General features: G+C 42.6%; 2 protein-coding genes across 4 annotated transcripts in view; both read right to left on the bottom strand.

Moving 5' to 3' along the window:
• PLEKHB2 (pleckstrin homology domain containing B2) overlaps positions 1-15,686 on the bottom strand; it is a 367,257-nt gene that overhangs the window by 86,909 nt on the left and 264,662 nt on the right. The gene's annotated exons all lie outside the window — the stretch shown is intronic.
• Positions 1-15,686, bottom strand: part of ARHGEF4 (Rho guanine nucleotide exchange factor 4) — a 211,258-nt gene that overhangs the window by 29,267 nt on the left and 166,305 nt on the right. For 2 of the 3 annotated variants that reach the window (XM_068691777.1, XM_068691778.1), the window contains exon 7: positions 13,123-13,262. In XM_068691777.1, the coding sequence (XP_068547878.1) occupies positions 13,123-13,262 (140 nt within the window). Of the gene's footprint in view, positions 1-1,663; positions 2,999-13,122; positions 13,263-15,686 lie in introns of those variants that run through there. The other variant, XM_068691779.1, reaches the window with a different exon arrangement.

Genomic DNA, 15,686 nt, shown 5'->3' with positions numbered 1-15,686 from the left:
ACATCTACACAGAACTTGTTCTTTCCAATAAACAATCTTGTGTCCACCTTATGCCATAAAGTTCTGATTCAAACTAAGGCCACTGAAAAAGGTGAGAGGGTATATATAACAGGTTTGTTTGAAAGCCAGTAGGTTCGTTCTTTGGTTTGAAATGGTAACTTCAGAAAACAACAACACACAGTGGATGCTTGCAGTGGCTGTTTATGACAAGGTCTAGCTACTAGAATTAATAGTCAAGTTTTTAATAGTTTATAAAGTGCATGAGATTCCCAGAGAATCACAGAGCTGGGGCCTGCTGCTCCATGCTCAGCACTATGGGAGGCTCTCCTTTCTCAGCAAGAAGCATGTTCCATACTCAGATGAAACAAAAAAGAGCTCAGCAAGTATACATCTCATTTCTTTGTGTGCTAAAGCAATGTGGATTGTACAACACCAACATAATTACACGCAATCACATAAATAAGTGGTACAGAGAACACTCACGAGATGACAGAGGACATCACCACCCAGCCCTTCTCACCCTCACACCAGACTGCAGGAGCCATAAACATTCAGCTTTGAAAGGACTGCAGGAACATCAACCATTAGTGCCAGAAAATGTACTGCGCTCATGAAAGCTGGGCTTTAACTGCAGATTTCCTAACAGACAAAATGAAGGATCCTGCCAGATCTTAAGGGCTTGAATATTTTTCAGTCTCCAGCAGAAAAGTGAGCAGTGTTAATGAGAGTAGGGCACTGTAGGCTCTTCTCCAGTCTGTCTTCCTCCAGGAATCGTTTCCACTGTTGCCACCAAATAGAGAGTTGCTTCACTGAGATGTCAATGTCCAAGCCTGGAAGTACTGTGATGTAGAGGACTGCTGATAAAACGTCACCAATGCGAACAGGCCTGGAGCAGGCATGCTGCTTTGCTGCCCTGCTCTCCTAACAGCTCTACAGGAATGCTCCTTGAGTGGTTTCCCTGCTGTGCATGGCTGCTGCTGGCCAGCAAGAAACACGAGGCCTGCAAGCAGTGTCCTGTGCCGGGGTTCTGCCAGCCATTTTAATGCACGTACACATAGCAGACAAGCACTGAGATGTAACAGAGGAAACAGGATAAAAGCCAACAAAATACTCCTTCCACACTGCTGCAGTTTATTCAGCCCGAATTCCTGATGCACTCTAACGATCAATCACTTTGGCTAATTGAACATTACTCAGACACCACCGCACAGCACAACGTTCACAGCCCTCGCGATGACAACAGCCGAGCAGCAGAGGCATTACACGGTTCAGCGTTTTGCAGCGGGTGCATACATGGAGCAGGTCCTTGTGTGAAGGCTCGTTACAGCACAACTGTCCCTCTGCAAACAAAGCAGCAGCACGTTGGGCTCCTCCGGGGCTGAGAAGTGCAATGGATAGGGATGGTATTGTCATCGTTAGCAATCGAGGCCGATTAGTGCCACGGAGAGCAGTTACGACTAAGCAGGGTGGCTCTGTTAGCTCTTTCCCTCTCAGGTTTAACGGTGAGATCCAAACCAGAAGGCACGGGTGATGACAGGAGGAGAGCGAGGGGAGCAGGGTGGGGAAGGGGGTTATGATTAAAAAACAAAGGAGAGATACTCTGAGACACACAGTCACCGTAACGGCAGACAGGCAGACCAGAGGCAGACAACGACATGCTGACCTGCTGATTTATCGCCCAGTCCAGGAAACCCCCAGCCACCACACCACTACCGGCAGTCCTCCTTCAGTGGAACGCCAAAAGAAACATCAGCACCACATTGACGATGATGAGGAAGAGCAGGATGACAAAGACCACGACCCGCTGGGTCTCCGGGTTCATGTTGCAGCGGAGGAAAGTGTGAAGTGCACTCCATTTGTGCCTGCTTCGCTCGGGGGCCTTTGCCATAGCTTCAGCCCCCAAAGAAAAAAAAAAAAGGAAAAAAAACACAAACAGGCTTCTTTAGTGACTGCTGTACAGCCCACAGCAGGGGCACGGGTGGGGGCAGAGGGCTGGGAACAAAAGCTGTTTTGCAGCTCTCACAAGGAGAGGTCTGAATGGTCCGACACAGCCATGGCTGGTCGCGCACAGCACGTGTGCCGAACGCCCCCTCCCCGCGCCCTTATCTCAGGGGGACGCCCATCAGCGCATCCCCGGCTCGCCACGTCTTCGCCGAAGGAGCCGTCGCCATCACGTTAGCGGGAGGCAGGCGCAGGATTCCTTCTCGCAGGGAGCCTGGGCGAGAAGCGCTGCAATCCGGGCTGCGATATGGGCTTTGCAGAGAGCGGCTCGGCTATTTGCTGGGCGCCGTCTCCAGGATACATGCGGGCCTTGGCAACGCGGCCAGCGCCAGCCCAGCGTGGGGTGCGCAAGGAGGCTCTGAAGGAGGGGCGGCAGCGGATTAGGCGGCTGCTTTTTTAAATCCTTCCACCCGCGCTGAGAATGTGCCAGCACCAGAGCCAAGTCCTGCCAGGAGGCAAATCCTGCCCGGGGTGCTCCTGGGGGATGCTGGCTGTGTGAGGGCACAGGGACAGGGTGAGGGTGTGCGATGAGGTGCTCGGCCTCTGGGGGGACGACAGGCAGGAGATGCTGACCTCTGACCGGGATCTGGGAGACACGGCTCTTGTCTGACTGCACTGCCTGCTTCCTGGCAGGATCCTGAAGCCAGGCTGTCTGAAGGTCTTGGCTACCTCTGTGAGCGCCTCTGTGGGACTGAGGGACTTAAAACCCAAATGTCTGCAACCAGAAAGCCTCCAGTCAGCTCTGCAGAGCCCTAAATGTGCTTTTGTAAGCTTCATGTTTTGCTGCTGGACTGTGAAGTTCACCAAGCACCAAATTGCTCGGCGTAGACTCTCAGATGCCCCAGCCTAACCACAGCTCCCACCAGTGCCTGACAAGCACAAAAAGGCCCTGCTTCTGACAAAGGGCAGGGGTGGCTCTTGCCGAGCATCCATCACCACCAGGCTCTTTGACAACTGCTGCAGCCCTTTTTGTTCCTCCAGCCAGGGAAGCGGAGCCCAGCTCGCACTCTGCCTGTGGCAACAGCACTCCTGGGAAGGGGTGAGGAGGACCCAGTACACAGGACCTTCTCTGAAGGGAGGTACTTCCACATCTAGCTCTCAGGTGCTCGTCCTCCCCCAGTGAAACAGTGAAGAAGCTATCTTTTGTTCAGGTGTTAGCACATCAATGCCCATAAAGTTTCTAGAAGATTTGTACAGCTCCTGCTTGTATCCTGGAACACGGCAGGTGAGAGATTTAAGAGGAAAAATGTTTCAGAGAGACAGTCTAGCTAAGTACTTCTGTTTCATTTTGTTTTCTCCATAATTGTGCTAACCTCAGCAGGGGTTATGTAGAAAGTGCTAAGCAGTCAAACAATTTCTACTGTCTCCTTAAGCTTCTGTAACATTTAAGATGTCTTATCTCAGGCAGTGTAAAACCAAAACCAAGTCTAGAATTATTTCAATTTGCAGGTTTCTGAAATTAAAGATCCTACCAATCTGCTCGTCTCTAGCCTAAACACAGAACAAGGGGGAATAATGCATAGGATGAACGCTTGTGCTCTCATTACAACTTCAGGACCTGCTAAGCAATACTTTCCATACAAAGCAAACTGCTGGGACCCATGGGTTGCTCCAGCTCCAAAGTATTCTTGGGCTTTCAGCCCAGTACTTGGATCCTTGAACTTATCCCTGAACTTAGGCTTCAATTTAATGAAAGTTCTTCAAGTCCACAGTTAAGTGTTTTGCATTGTTTAACTCTCAGGTGTTCTGCAATCATAGACTGATTCAGGTTGGAAAAGACCTCTAGAGCATTGAGTCCAACCTTTAACCTAGTGCTGACAAGTCCACCACTAAGCCATGCTACTAAGTTCCACATCTACACATTTCTTGAAGACCTCCAGGGATGATGATCAACCACTTCCCTGAGCAGCCTATTCCAGTGTTGCACAAACTTTTCAGTCAAGAAATTTCTCCTAATATCTGAGCTAAACCTCCCCTGGTACAATCTGAGGCCATTTCCCCTCAGCTTATCACTTGGTGCTTGGGAGAAGAGCTCAATCCCCACCTCACTACAACTTCCTTTAAGGTAACTGTACAGTACAATAAGGTCTCCCCTGAGCCACCTTTTCTCCAAGCTAAACAACCCCAGCTCCCTCAGCCACCCCTCATAAGACTTGTTCTCTAGACCATTCACCAGCTTCATTGCCCTTCTTTAGGCACACTCCAGCACCTCAATGCTATTTTTCATGGCTTTTCATGAACAGACTGAGTTTGGTTATGAGCCATGGCACAGTATTTTAGGGTGGAGGGATCTTTAGGAGGAGGTAATCATGGTGAATGGGGGAAGCATTATCACACATGCTTCTTTGAGATCTGCACAGTAACTACTATCTTCTCTAATCCCTCAGTTACACTGAATAGAAATACACAAACTCCAGTGACCCACCAAGACAGGTACCAGTGAGACAAGCTGGCAGAGCTGTATTGTTGTTTCCACAAGATACTGGACAATTTCTTAAATCAGTTAAGGTGTAATTAATTCTCCAGTAAATTCCGGAAATCTTTGCAGCTCATGAACATATTTGAGCATTTGATGGTGAAAGCATAAGAAGTTTGAATATCTAAAAACACATCTTAAAGGGGAAAGTAGTTTCCTTCTTGGATGCTGCTTTGAGACCTCTTGGATGGAGAAATGCAGAGGAAACTGTGATCCCAAGATGAAAATCTATGAAAAAAGATAGAAATTTATAACAAAGGGTGCATTTTCACCTAACTTTGTTGCAGCTGTCTGTAAGAAACATCCTTAGCTAAAGCTATGTTACTCTGCTTGAATGTACAGACCTAAGAGACCTCCTGCACTACACTGCCTGAGCACATCTAACATGTTTACCTCGTATACACCTTGGAGCACTACACAGTTAACCTTAAGTTGCAGTCAACTTTATGACCCCCCAGTGAATAAAGCATACATAAGTGGAAAACTGTCTTAACAAGGATAGAAACTGTGGTGACACTAGCTGTGACCTGACTTTCTTTTCAGCCCCATGCAGTGAGTCCCCTTTGCAGCCTGAGCATGGGGGAGCTACTTCCATGGCAACTCAAAGCATTCACTCTGGTGGGGTAATGCCATGTGACATTTTTCTCTTGCACAAATAAAACCTTACTCCTGTTACTCACTAATCAGACAAGCTTCTATGATAGGTGACATCAGTGAGAGATGAAATAACTGGTGGTTTTATCTTGTGGCTTGTAGACGAGTAGGACTTAGTTTGTGTAATGATCACTGAGGGTGCATATTTCAAGTGAATATTGCACAATCTTCATTGGAATCTGATTTGCAATCGTAATAATTTATTTCTAATCCTTCCTCTAAGAGCTATCCTCAGCCAGATGAGGAATGGGATCACACCAAGGGAATAATGCTATCACTCAAACCTGTGCAAATGGCGAGTCCACAGCAGCCCAAAGGCCTGATGACACAAAGCCACGCTGCAGTCACAGAGTTAGTGACTAAGACTTCAGAAAGTAAATTATTCAGGAATTATTTGTCCAGGCCTGACCTGTTGCTTTGCTTGTAAGTTGAGCAAACAGGGCTTAAGCTTTTAAAGGCTGTTTTAGGTTTCAGTTTTACAAGGCCAGGAGTGTACAGACAAACCTTTTTGACATTTGCCTGTCAAATGAAGTGGTTCAGTATCATCACAGCTGAACTGAAACGCATATGTACATACATGTAAATGTGAAAAAATAAGTACAATAAAGCACAGGTGCTTCAGCAGACCAAACAAATAAATAAACGAGGAGGAGACAAACAGTGAAGTTACATCCTGTGCACTGGGACAACACACGTCTCAGACTGAGGCCTCCCACAGGCCAGTGCAGTCTGGACCAGCCCCGCTGTCAGCACCTTTCTCCTCACTCACAAGAAAGCGGGCTTGGAACGCAAGGCTCCAAGTGGTAAGCTAAGAACCATGCACTTCAAATGCATTTTTCAAAAAGAAAAAAAAAAAAAAAAAACAGGTTTTGAGTGGATGTTCAATGCACAAATTTCTCCTTGAAAATCCTTGAAATTGATGTAATTTGCCTGAAAACATCAGAACAAGTACAGCTTCTTAAACCGCACATGTTCGTATGTCTAAAATGGAAAGCAATCTCTTAAAAAGTCCACAATTTGCTCTCGGTTTTACAGGGTGTAATGCTGTAAGGCCCCCACTGTGTTATTAGAGCAGTTACTCACACTGCACGTTCTTCTAGATACTGCTGCAAGGTTTAAATCCACACATTTTTTATAGCCAGTACCTCCCTAGACTCTTTACTCATGCAATACTGCCTAATGCAGCAGAAGAGCGTCCCCTAAAGCATAAGTCTTGAAGGGCTGTTCACCAAGAGCCTGCCCCATCAAAGAAATAAACAGTCTAACATGTCACTTGATAGCATCCTCAGAAGCAAACTTGTTAAGTGGCTTTTAAGATGATTAACAAAGTGGAGATGCAAAACTGATAACCCCAATGCTGCTATTCAACAGTAAGTAAACAAGGTGTCTCTCTGCTCTACTAGCAACGTGCCTAGTTAGGACAGGAATGTGAAGAAACAAGATGTTCAGTTCATCCCGGATAGTGCAAGCAACCTGCTTTCGTTTGACAAAGCCTGTGGAGATGAAGACCTGCCAGCAACAGTTGATGATGGTGAAATAGCCAGAAGCAAGATCCTCTCTCTAAAGGTTATAGATAAAGTCAGGTGGAATCAGCACTGAAAAATAAGGCCCCCCACCGTCTTTCTAGGTTACTTTTCTCTACAACTGCATGTGCCCCTCAAACCAAAACCTCCAGAGAACCTGCACTTGACATCCAGCAGCTGTAAAGCAGCACAGCCCTACTACTGTCCACTAAGGCCCTGATTACTCTCTCTGTGCAAGTCTGAGCCACATGGATGTGTGCCAGTCAGTCCCACACTGATGGAGACAGAGGCCATTATGTTTGCCTGCCTCTGGAACGTGCGTGTTCGAGTGTGGGAGTAGTGGGGTTAGCGCACGTGACATTGACTCATTCTGCTGCAAGGAGCAGGCGTAGGACTGACCTGCACGGCTCTGCCAGGATGTGATGAGGGCACCAGGCAAGGGCTGGCCCCCGGTGCCCCAGAGGGATGGGAAGTCTTTTCATGAACCTCAGGAAAAGCGGGGTCGGTGCTTCAGGAACTTAGTTCTCACTGACTTTTCTTCCCTCAACAGCTCCCACAGTTTTGATGCCATTATCAAAGCAGTAAAATAAAGCTGCAAAGAATATGCCAATGCCTTCACTGCATTAATGCACGGCTGAAGTTGCTGCTAAATCTGTCCCCTACTCAGTGAGGGTAGGACAAGACACAGAACAGGGCTGAAGCTGAAGGAAAACATCTTTTGAGGGATTAACAGTGCTCTCTGAAGGGCCAGAGGAGTCAGGAGGGACTTTAATTTTCCACCACACAGTTCAAATGTGTTCTGTAGATTATGGGGAAAAAAAGAAAGGGTTGCAGAGATGAGCTGCTCTAAGTCAGGATTTGGAGAGGGAAGAACAAAAATAATTTTTCTAATGTCAAAGCCATGCTGAGAGGAACCTGAGGAACAAGTGTGTTATAAAACCAGTTTGTTGCAGATACACTTGCTCTCCTCTGCAGAAGCTTAAACCTGGAATAACCTCTCCACTAAGCTTTACCCAGCATTCCTGCTCTGTCACATTCCTCCTTTATCCCCTTCTCCCAGCAAATCTTTGTACTCTGATCCACTTTGTTATTGTGCTGTTATCCATTGCAGGTGTTTCTTGAACCAGCTGAGTGTTAGACAACTGAGGGGTTGTCTAACCCATACTATTTTTAAAATACAGACATTGGCAGAAATAGTTGGAAGTACAAGATTTTTCGAAAGAGACATTGCACACCATCATGCTACAAATTCAAGCAGTAATAAGATGCAATTTTATTTATGGTCTATCTCTGAGGTCAAATCTTAAAAGAGGTGCAAATATTACCTTGCTTCTAACACAACAGGGACAGAGCAAGTTCCTACCTTGTATCAGACAGGGAAGGTTTCAAAGCAAGGCTCCCACTTTACATGTGAATGGCGAAACTGCTCATCTTCACCTGCCCACAGGTTTATCATTGGCTGTCCTTGCACAGGGCCTGATTGATCAGATCCAGCAGGCAACACTGGTTGAAGGATGGCAGATTAGAAAGCCTGCCATTAGGCACAAGTGAAAGCCCTGAGCAGGCAGGGACCACCAGGACCTCAGACAGTTAGTGCTGCCTGCCACACTATCTCAACTGCAGCAGAGCAAGGATTTGAAAATCTCAGTGGCGCCAAGGTAGATGGCCCTTGTGCTAGGAGCGGCAGGGAGGAAGCCAAGACTTTCTACAAATGTAAGCTTTAGCCCCACAGGACACCATGCAACTGGGACGCATTGAAAGAGCTCTTTGTAATGGGATGCCAAAGTGGTGGGAGTCAGTTGGAGCCTTCAACATAAGGAGGAAACACGTCTTGTTATTAACATCAGCAATCATGCTATATGTGTGATCAGGCAGACTTCTAGGTACCCAAGAATACACCAAATACAATACAGGCAGAGTTGGAGATGATTTGGCACAAGTAACTTCAGGAGTTAAAGTGTTGGATCATTTCTTCTCCAAAGGGAAAACTGTGGAGCCAGGCCCGTCCCTCCACCCCAGTAACTACGAATGCTTCTACTGCCAGCAAACAACAGACATTACTGGGAGTCCCCTCATACTCACTGCTATCATTAACAAGCGTTAACAGAAGCTGTTAGTCTTTGCAATTTAACAGCTGGCAGGACAGACATAAGAACACCAAAGCCATCATACTGCCTCCAGTTATTTCCAGTTGTCAACCTTGGTTGCAGAAATATGCAAGACACAGGAACAGGAATTAAACCCTCAGAAGAAAAAAAAGGAGGTGGGTATTTATTAACTGGTTTCTGTTTGCCCTAGTATCAGTTGGGAGAGCAATATACTCACATTATGATAAAAAAGTTATAATAAATCTTCTCTCCCAGATTACACTGGTATGTTATGTATTCCTTCCATATGATCAGTAATTCTGTCTGGAAATCTGTTATGACCAAAAGGAAAGACAAAAGGGATGACAAGACTTTGCTGCTATATTTTTTTTTTTTCTGTCTTGCAATTTGTCCTTTTATGGTGCACAAGAAGTTTTAATTAATTGGAATGTAGATAACATCAAAAATGCCATGAAGGCTGTTATTCATGTTTGAAAAAGTTGAAATATTTTGTTCTGATTTCATCTGCATTAACATTTGTTTAATATTTAAAAAAATATATTTATTTATTTAAAGTGGATTCCCTTACAGTTTACATGTCTGACTTGTTTATGGTTGGATGTGCCTGGATGAGCACTGGGTGACACTAAAGGTACAAATTCCCAGTGAGTGATCAGAGTTCAGCATAAAAATAATGCTTTAGAGACTCAGGCACAGTTGTACACTGCTCAGTAACACCAGAAAGGGAGGACTGTTACAGTATCTGTTGCCTTTGGTTAATGGTAGATGTATTGTTTACACCACTTCCTAAACATCTTTCTGTATGAATTACTTTGTTAAATCAGAAACATGTATGACAAATTAGCTTAATTGCACCCTGTCAACAAGCACTGGTAAAACACAAACATCTGTAACACATTACAATATTCTCATTTTAAAACATAAGGCAATGATGCTATACGTCTTAGATAAAATCCTCAATTGTTGAATTCAGTGAATCCCTGCATTTCCTCAGGAACAAGACTTCACATACCAAATTCCAAGCTTATCAAATGTAGAGCCATAATAGATAAGGATAATATAGGGAGAGTCATGCTACTCTTTTCCAAACATTTACTGCTTTGCTTTCATAAGATGGGGACAATACCAGTCATCCAGGGCTCTAAGAGGCTGAACACTCCACCCATGTTGAATTGTGACAGCATTTTTCCCAAATTACAGCGCCATGAAGAACCCTTCATACAGCAGTAGGGCAGAACAAGCACTTTGTACATATCGGAAGCTTTCAAGCAAACACACCTAACTTACTTGCACAGGCCACCATAAGCAGCAATTTTCCTCATTATCACAATCCTCACTCAAGAGCTCTGCAGGCAGGCTTTTATACATGTATACTTAATTAACTAATCAATTTCTCTACTTCAGTCTACATGTACCATGTTTCACGCAGCTTGAAGTTATGTCTGTCCTATACATAGTACATACATAGTATTTCTGTACAGGAAGGACAAAGCCACAATACATTTAGGAGCATACATTTTCTCTTCCACGTTTTACCAAATTATACTGTGGAAGCAAAAGAATGCAAGGATAGGGTCTTTACCTAGAACAGCCACAAAGTAAGTGCCACCAAAATCAACCTGAACACAAAAATCTCTTTTCACAAACACCAGGACTGCATTTGAAAGAACGTTAAACAGATGCCCCCAGAAAATTACTTCCCCTGCCTTTTTTTATCCTAAACACTTATTATTACTTTTTGACTGATTTTCTTGGCTCTTACACACACTCCTGCTGATCTTCTTAGGTGGGCACAACCTTCCCAGCTTTCTTTTATCCCTCTAGTCTTCCTGCCAATAAATTATTCTACTTTTATGAAAGGTTTCTTTTATTTTTCTTCTCCCTCCACCCCCCAATAACCATTTTCTTCTGATCCAAAATGAGCTAAAGCTCAGTGGTCGTTTTTTTTTTTAATTTTATTTTTCTTCAATTAAACATGTGGACTGCCAAATGCCTTAAAAATGTATTTCAGACTTTTCTGTTTATTTGAAAGCTGCTTCTTTCAAGAAGACTAAGAATAATACAGTTACCATAGTTTCCTTATCCATGACCAATAAAATGCAGTTTGGAATAAAATAAAGCAAGGACGACTACTGAGAAGATTCACTAAACAACTGAACGTTGATAGCTTCACATTGGATCAATCCTAGCATTACTACTGAAAATATTCAGGACTAATCAATCCCCAGATTCTGGACTAGTAATGAAGCTGAAGGCTTATGCCTTTCTGATTACCAACTATATGAGATATTTCAGTTCCAACACTAAAGATGTCTCTTCATGTAAAATCCGTACCTCACAGATTTAGTATCTCACCCCAGTGAGATTTCATATGTCTCTGTACTCTTTTGTTCCAGGAAGCGATTGTGTAGGAAGCACTTTACTAATGCTCAGTGAAGGTAAGAGAGAGATTAATTACCCGTAGAAACCCATTGACAAAGTAAATAACGTACTGCCTGTTCTTACCGTTTTGTTGGCCCCTGAACAGGCAAGTTTCTAGGAAAAACGCCAAAAACAAGCTTTTCTCTTCCAGTCAACTGGCCAACAAAACCTACATATGCTTCAAAGACTATACAAATTATACCAGCCTTGGATGCATCCATTTGCTTTCCTGATCAGAAGTTATATGATGGAACTTTACTCAAATAAAGTGATTTTTTTTTTTTAAGAAAAGCAATTGTCCTCAAGAACAGTGAATGATGAAAGAGAAAAACATGTCTGATGGATATTAACACCCACTGCCAAGTTATTTTTTTCCCTGATTTTAAAGAGCTGTGAAGACTTCGTTTAAATATACAGATATTTATAAAAAGGAAGAGAATACGTAACTATAAAATAATGAAACAAAAAATCCAGTGTTTTTTCTGTTTGATAAGCCACAATAATAAGAACTGTCAAGTCAAGCACCTGAATGGGAGGAAAGCAGAATTCTCCTCCCATGCTCTCAGTGCACACTATGGGATTGACTTGTATGGTGCCTGGGCCTCTCACAATAGCACACCAGGTGAATGTGAAAGAATGCAACTCAGCACCTGCAATACAGTCCCTTTTAGTGCAAAACACTCTGAACAGGAAATGAAGAAAAAATTACTTAAGCTAAACCTCTTGTGCCGCATCTCATGGCTACCTATTTTGGTGTTCCACTGTTTTCTGGCCAGTAACAAGAGTTGAAACAGATGAGGTTAAATCAAAAGCTCTAACCATGGTTTGATAACCCCTTCATGTAAACAATAGGGAAAAAAATACAGCAAATCTCTTCCTTACCCCAAACAACCAAGGCTATAGTCATGAATTCTGAGTACAAGAGGCAGGAAAGCTGCTCAAAGAACATTTGAATTTGTTGTTTTTAAGGAAAGACTGTTATCCTCACCATGCAGTTTACTTATAACTTTTATAGACCCCAAAAACACCATCACTGTGTATATCTGAGATAGAGGCAGAGAGTCTCAGTCAACATAATTTCAGTTATAGATTAACCACAGGAAAATATATGCATTTTTATCCTTGCCTTCTCATCTTGTGAAGGTATCAGAGTATAGGGAATATTACAGAATATAGGAAGGTGTGTGTACATGAGTGTAAGAGATCACTCATATGGTGAACACGCTTCACTCCTCCAATGGAAAAGCTAATCCGTTCATGCCACTGAAAAAGCAATGTGTGTAACGGCACCAGTTCTAATGCATTAGGCAAAGCCATTATATTTTTACAGGAATGTCTTAAATCCTATTAATTATTGCCCATATTATGTTGAGAAGTACATTTTTAAATTGATTATCTCAAGTTAATCAGTGCAAGAGCTATAAAACAAAATAGCTAAAAGCATTGAATTAAAAAGGTATGTCTTTCACATACCCATAGTTAACCTAACATGAAGGAGCAGTGAAGACCAAGCCTACATTAAACTTTGTACCCTTCTCACCTACTAAGAGGTGCATAGGCTGTTTTTCTGTTGTTATTTTAAATAAATGTCATGTTTATGCCTTCAATACACTACATTTCAAGGTTTTTTTTGCCAGCCTTGACCAGGTTGCTCATTAATGGTTTTAAGCTTCCTGTCCAAAACCATGCAAAAGCAGAGTTAACTGTGGCTCTGCATCCTGTTACATCACTGTTCTCCACTCCTCGGGAGGGCTTCGTGGAAAGCCCAGACCCTGTCATTACTCAGTTACAAGTGGTACACTCAGTAAGTGACATCTGAAGCCACATCTATCCTCTCTGCCATTATCAGTTTGGTCCCAGACCTCTCTTATAGTTCACAGCAAGAATTGACATCTTTCCTCACCCTGCCAAAAAACAGCCAGCATTACATGAGTGATACCTCATTGATGGCAAGCTGCTCTCCGCCTCCCCCAGCATGGCCATAGCGGTGGTTGGAGCTCCGGAAGTCCTCGTACAGGTCCTCCTCACTTCCCACATCGTCCGTCAGAGCTGTCTTATCCAGTGCCCCATCAGCAATCACTGCAACAAGAAAAAGAACAAATCAGTATAGACTACAAGATCATAAGGGTTGCATCACTTATATGAGCTCAGCAGGAGTGAATGGTGTGATAATAGTATAGAGGAGAAAAAGACAAGGAAGCTATATATGCACAAGGCAGAGAACGCAAATACAATCTTAACATTGCTATGTTGACAGAAAAAATGACAAGGCAACAGGTTCATGACTGCCAAACCAAACGCTGAGGATTATAATTTATCAAAATCCTTACAGACCAAGGAAATTCTCAGCAATTCACCTTCCTCTTTTTGCACCCACTCCATTTGGGAACCTTTTTTGTTGCCTAGAAGGGTGTTTGCTACACGAGTATCCATTATTACCACAGGAGGGCCATTCTGCTCTGGATAATACTGAGTAAGCTGCAGATAATTGAAGTTCAGCAGTCTGCAGTGTGAATAACAAGTCTTAAGATATAAGCATAAGCCTAAGAAATAAAAAAATGGTATTTATACTTGCTATACATAGAAGAAAATAGCTGTTCCTCTCTTTCATAGGCAGGAACCTCTTTCTAAGGTCTCCTCAAGGCATTAGCAAATACACTTCACTGGCAAGTTGATGACTTATTAATTTATTCCCTATCTGTCTAGGCTACTGAGTTCTCAAAATCTGTGAAAAATGCCAACGATTAAAGAAGACGTTTGCCGATAAATTCATCTGGATTAGCAACTGATAGAAAAACAGTTTCCATGACAAAGAGGTGGGCTTCACAGAAGATTTCTGCACATGAAATAAGTAGCTAACACAAAGGCATCAAAATGTTTCAAGGAACAACAGCTGATGTAATTAATTTTAGCTTAATGGACTCAACATGGCTGTACTACTGAGACCAAATGAAGTGAAAATACAGATATTGATACCATTACTCATGGTGACATTCTCACTGTCAAAAGTTATACATGAATTCTGAGTAGCAAATTTTTTGTGGAACAGGTGAAATAACTTTTAGCTTGATCTTGTACAACTTGATAGGAAAAGCATGGGTCAAAGTGGACATCAGGAAGAGGTTCTTCACCGAGAGGGTGGTTGTACACTAGAACAGGCTCCCCAGGGACATAGTCACGGCACCAAGCCTGTCTGAATTTAAAAAGCGTTTGGACTGTGCACTTAGTCACGTGGTCTAAACTTTTGGGCAGACTTGTGAGGTGCCAGGAGTTGGACTTGATAATCCTTATGGGTCCCTTCAACCTCGGGATATTCTATGAAGTGTGTTTTTTTGTTTGTTTCCTCATTTCATTCCATAATGTGGAAAGTGCACGCTATGAGCCTAATTATGACAAGAGGGGGAAAATAAAAGTGACTAAAGTTTCATTAGGTTATTACCTGAAAGGTAATATTAGGTTATTACCTGAAAGCAAAGCTTCAGAGTAATACAAAATAAATTGCCATAGACGTTACAGCAAGACCTACAAACATTATACTCATCAATGGTTTCATTACACATGATGTGTTTTATTTTTTAAGGCTGCATCAAGAATATGTCCAATGACAAGGTGAGGTGTAAATTCACTGTAGCATCAATCAGTTCAGTACAGTTACTTAACATCAAAATGACTGGTTTATGAGGTACTTAATTACCCCTCCTCCAACTAAATACCTGATTGTTTATGCTCTGAATTCAATAAATAAAACACAAAGACATATTCATCATCTAAACCTGGGATCCCATTCAGTTTTGATAGAAGTTCAGGATGTGGAGGTGAACATGAACTTATGATTAGAGCAGAATTTTCTGTGGAAACGTAACTCTCCAACCATTCAAAATTAAGTGACATTGGACTAAAAGAAAAAATAATCAAGTATTCTCATAGCTTTGCTCTGACACATCATTTTACTATACAGAAGTTTTCTACTGAATACATGCCAGCAGTATACAAAGCATAAAAGCAGTGCTGGGGCAGAGTCCACTACATCTAAGACTCAAAAACCAATTGGTATGCCACAGATATCACTTTATGCAGAGTTACTATGGTTTGCAGTTTAAAAAAAAAATTACATTAAGTGTCAATTTTTGTTCATACATAGCCTGGAAAATATTTATCTAATTGTGATGAACAACTTTCAGTGCATTTGTACAATAACAAAAACAAATTAGAAATGTTTTTCAAGAACATTTTTTTAAGGAAAGAGTTAGTAGTCACTTAATTCAAACCTTCTTTGCATTCATCTGATCTCATTCTTTTCCCTTATTTCATGCATGGTTTCATTGCTTTTGCATCTTCTGCTATTTTTCACTGCTAAGAGTAATTTTCAGTTTGAAAAATGTTCCCTGACATCTTTAAAGCTTCTGTGTGTCTCCACCCCCCATTTTCCTGTTTGTTCTCTGAATCTGTGCTTAGATGAAAAAGCAAAAGCTCCAGGGAGATATTTATCTGTATTACTTAAAA

This window comes from Anas acuta, chromosome 9 (assembly GCF_963932015.1).
Source record: "Anas acuta chromosome 9, bAnaAcu1.1, whole genome shotgun sequence".
Lineage (NCBI taxonomy): Eukaryota > Metazoa > Chordata > Aves > Anseriformes > Anatidae > Anas > Anas acuta.
This window is presented reverse-complemented; position numbering and strand designations above follow the sequence as displayed.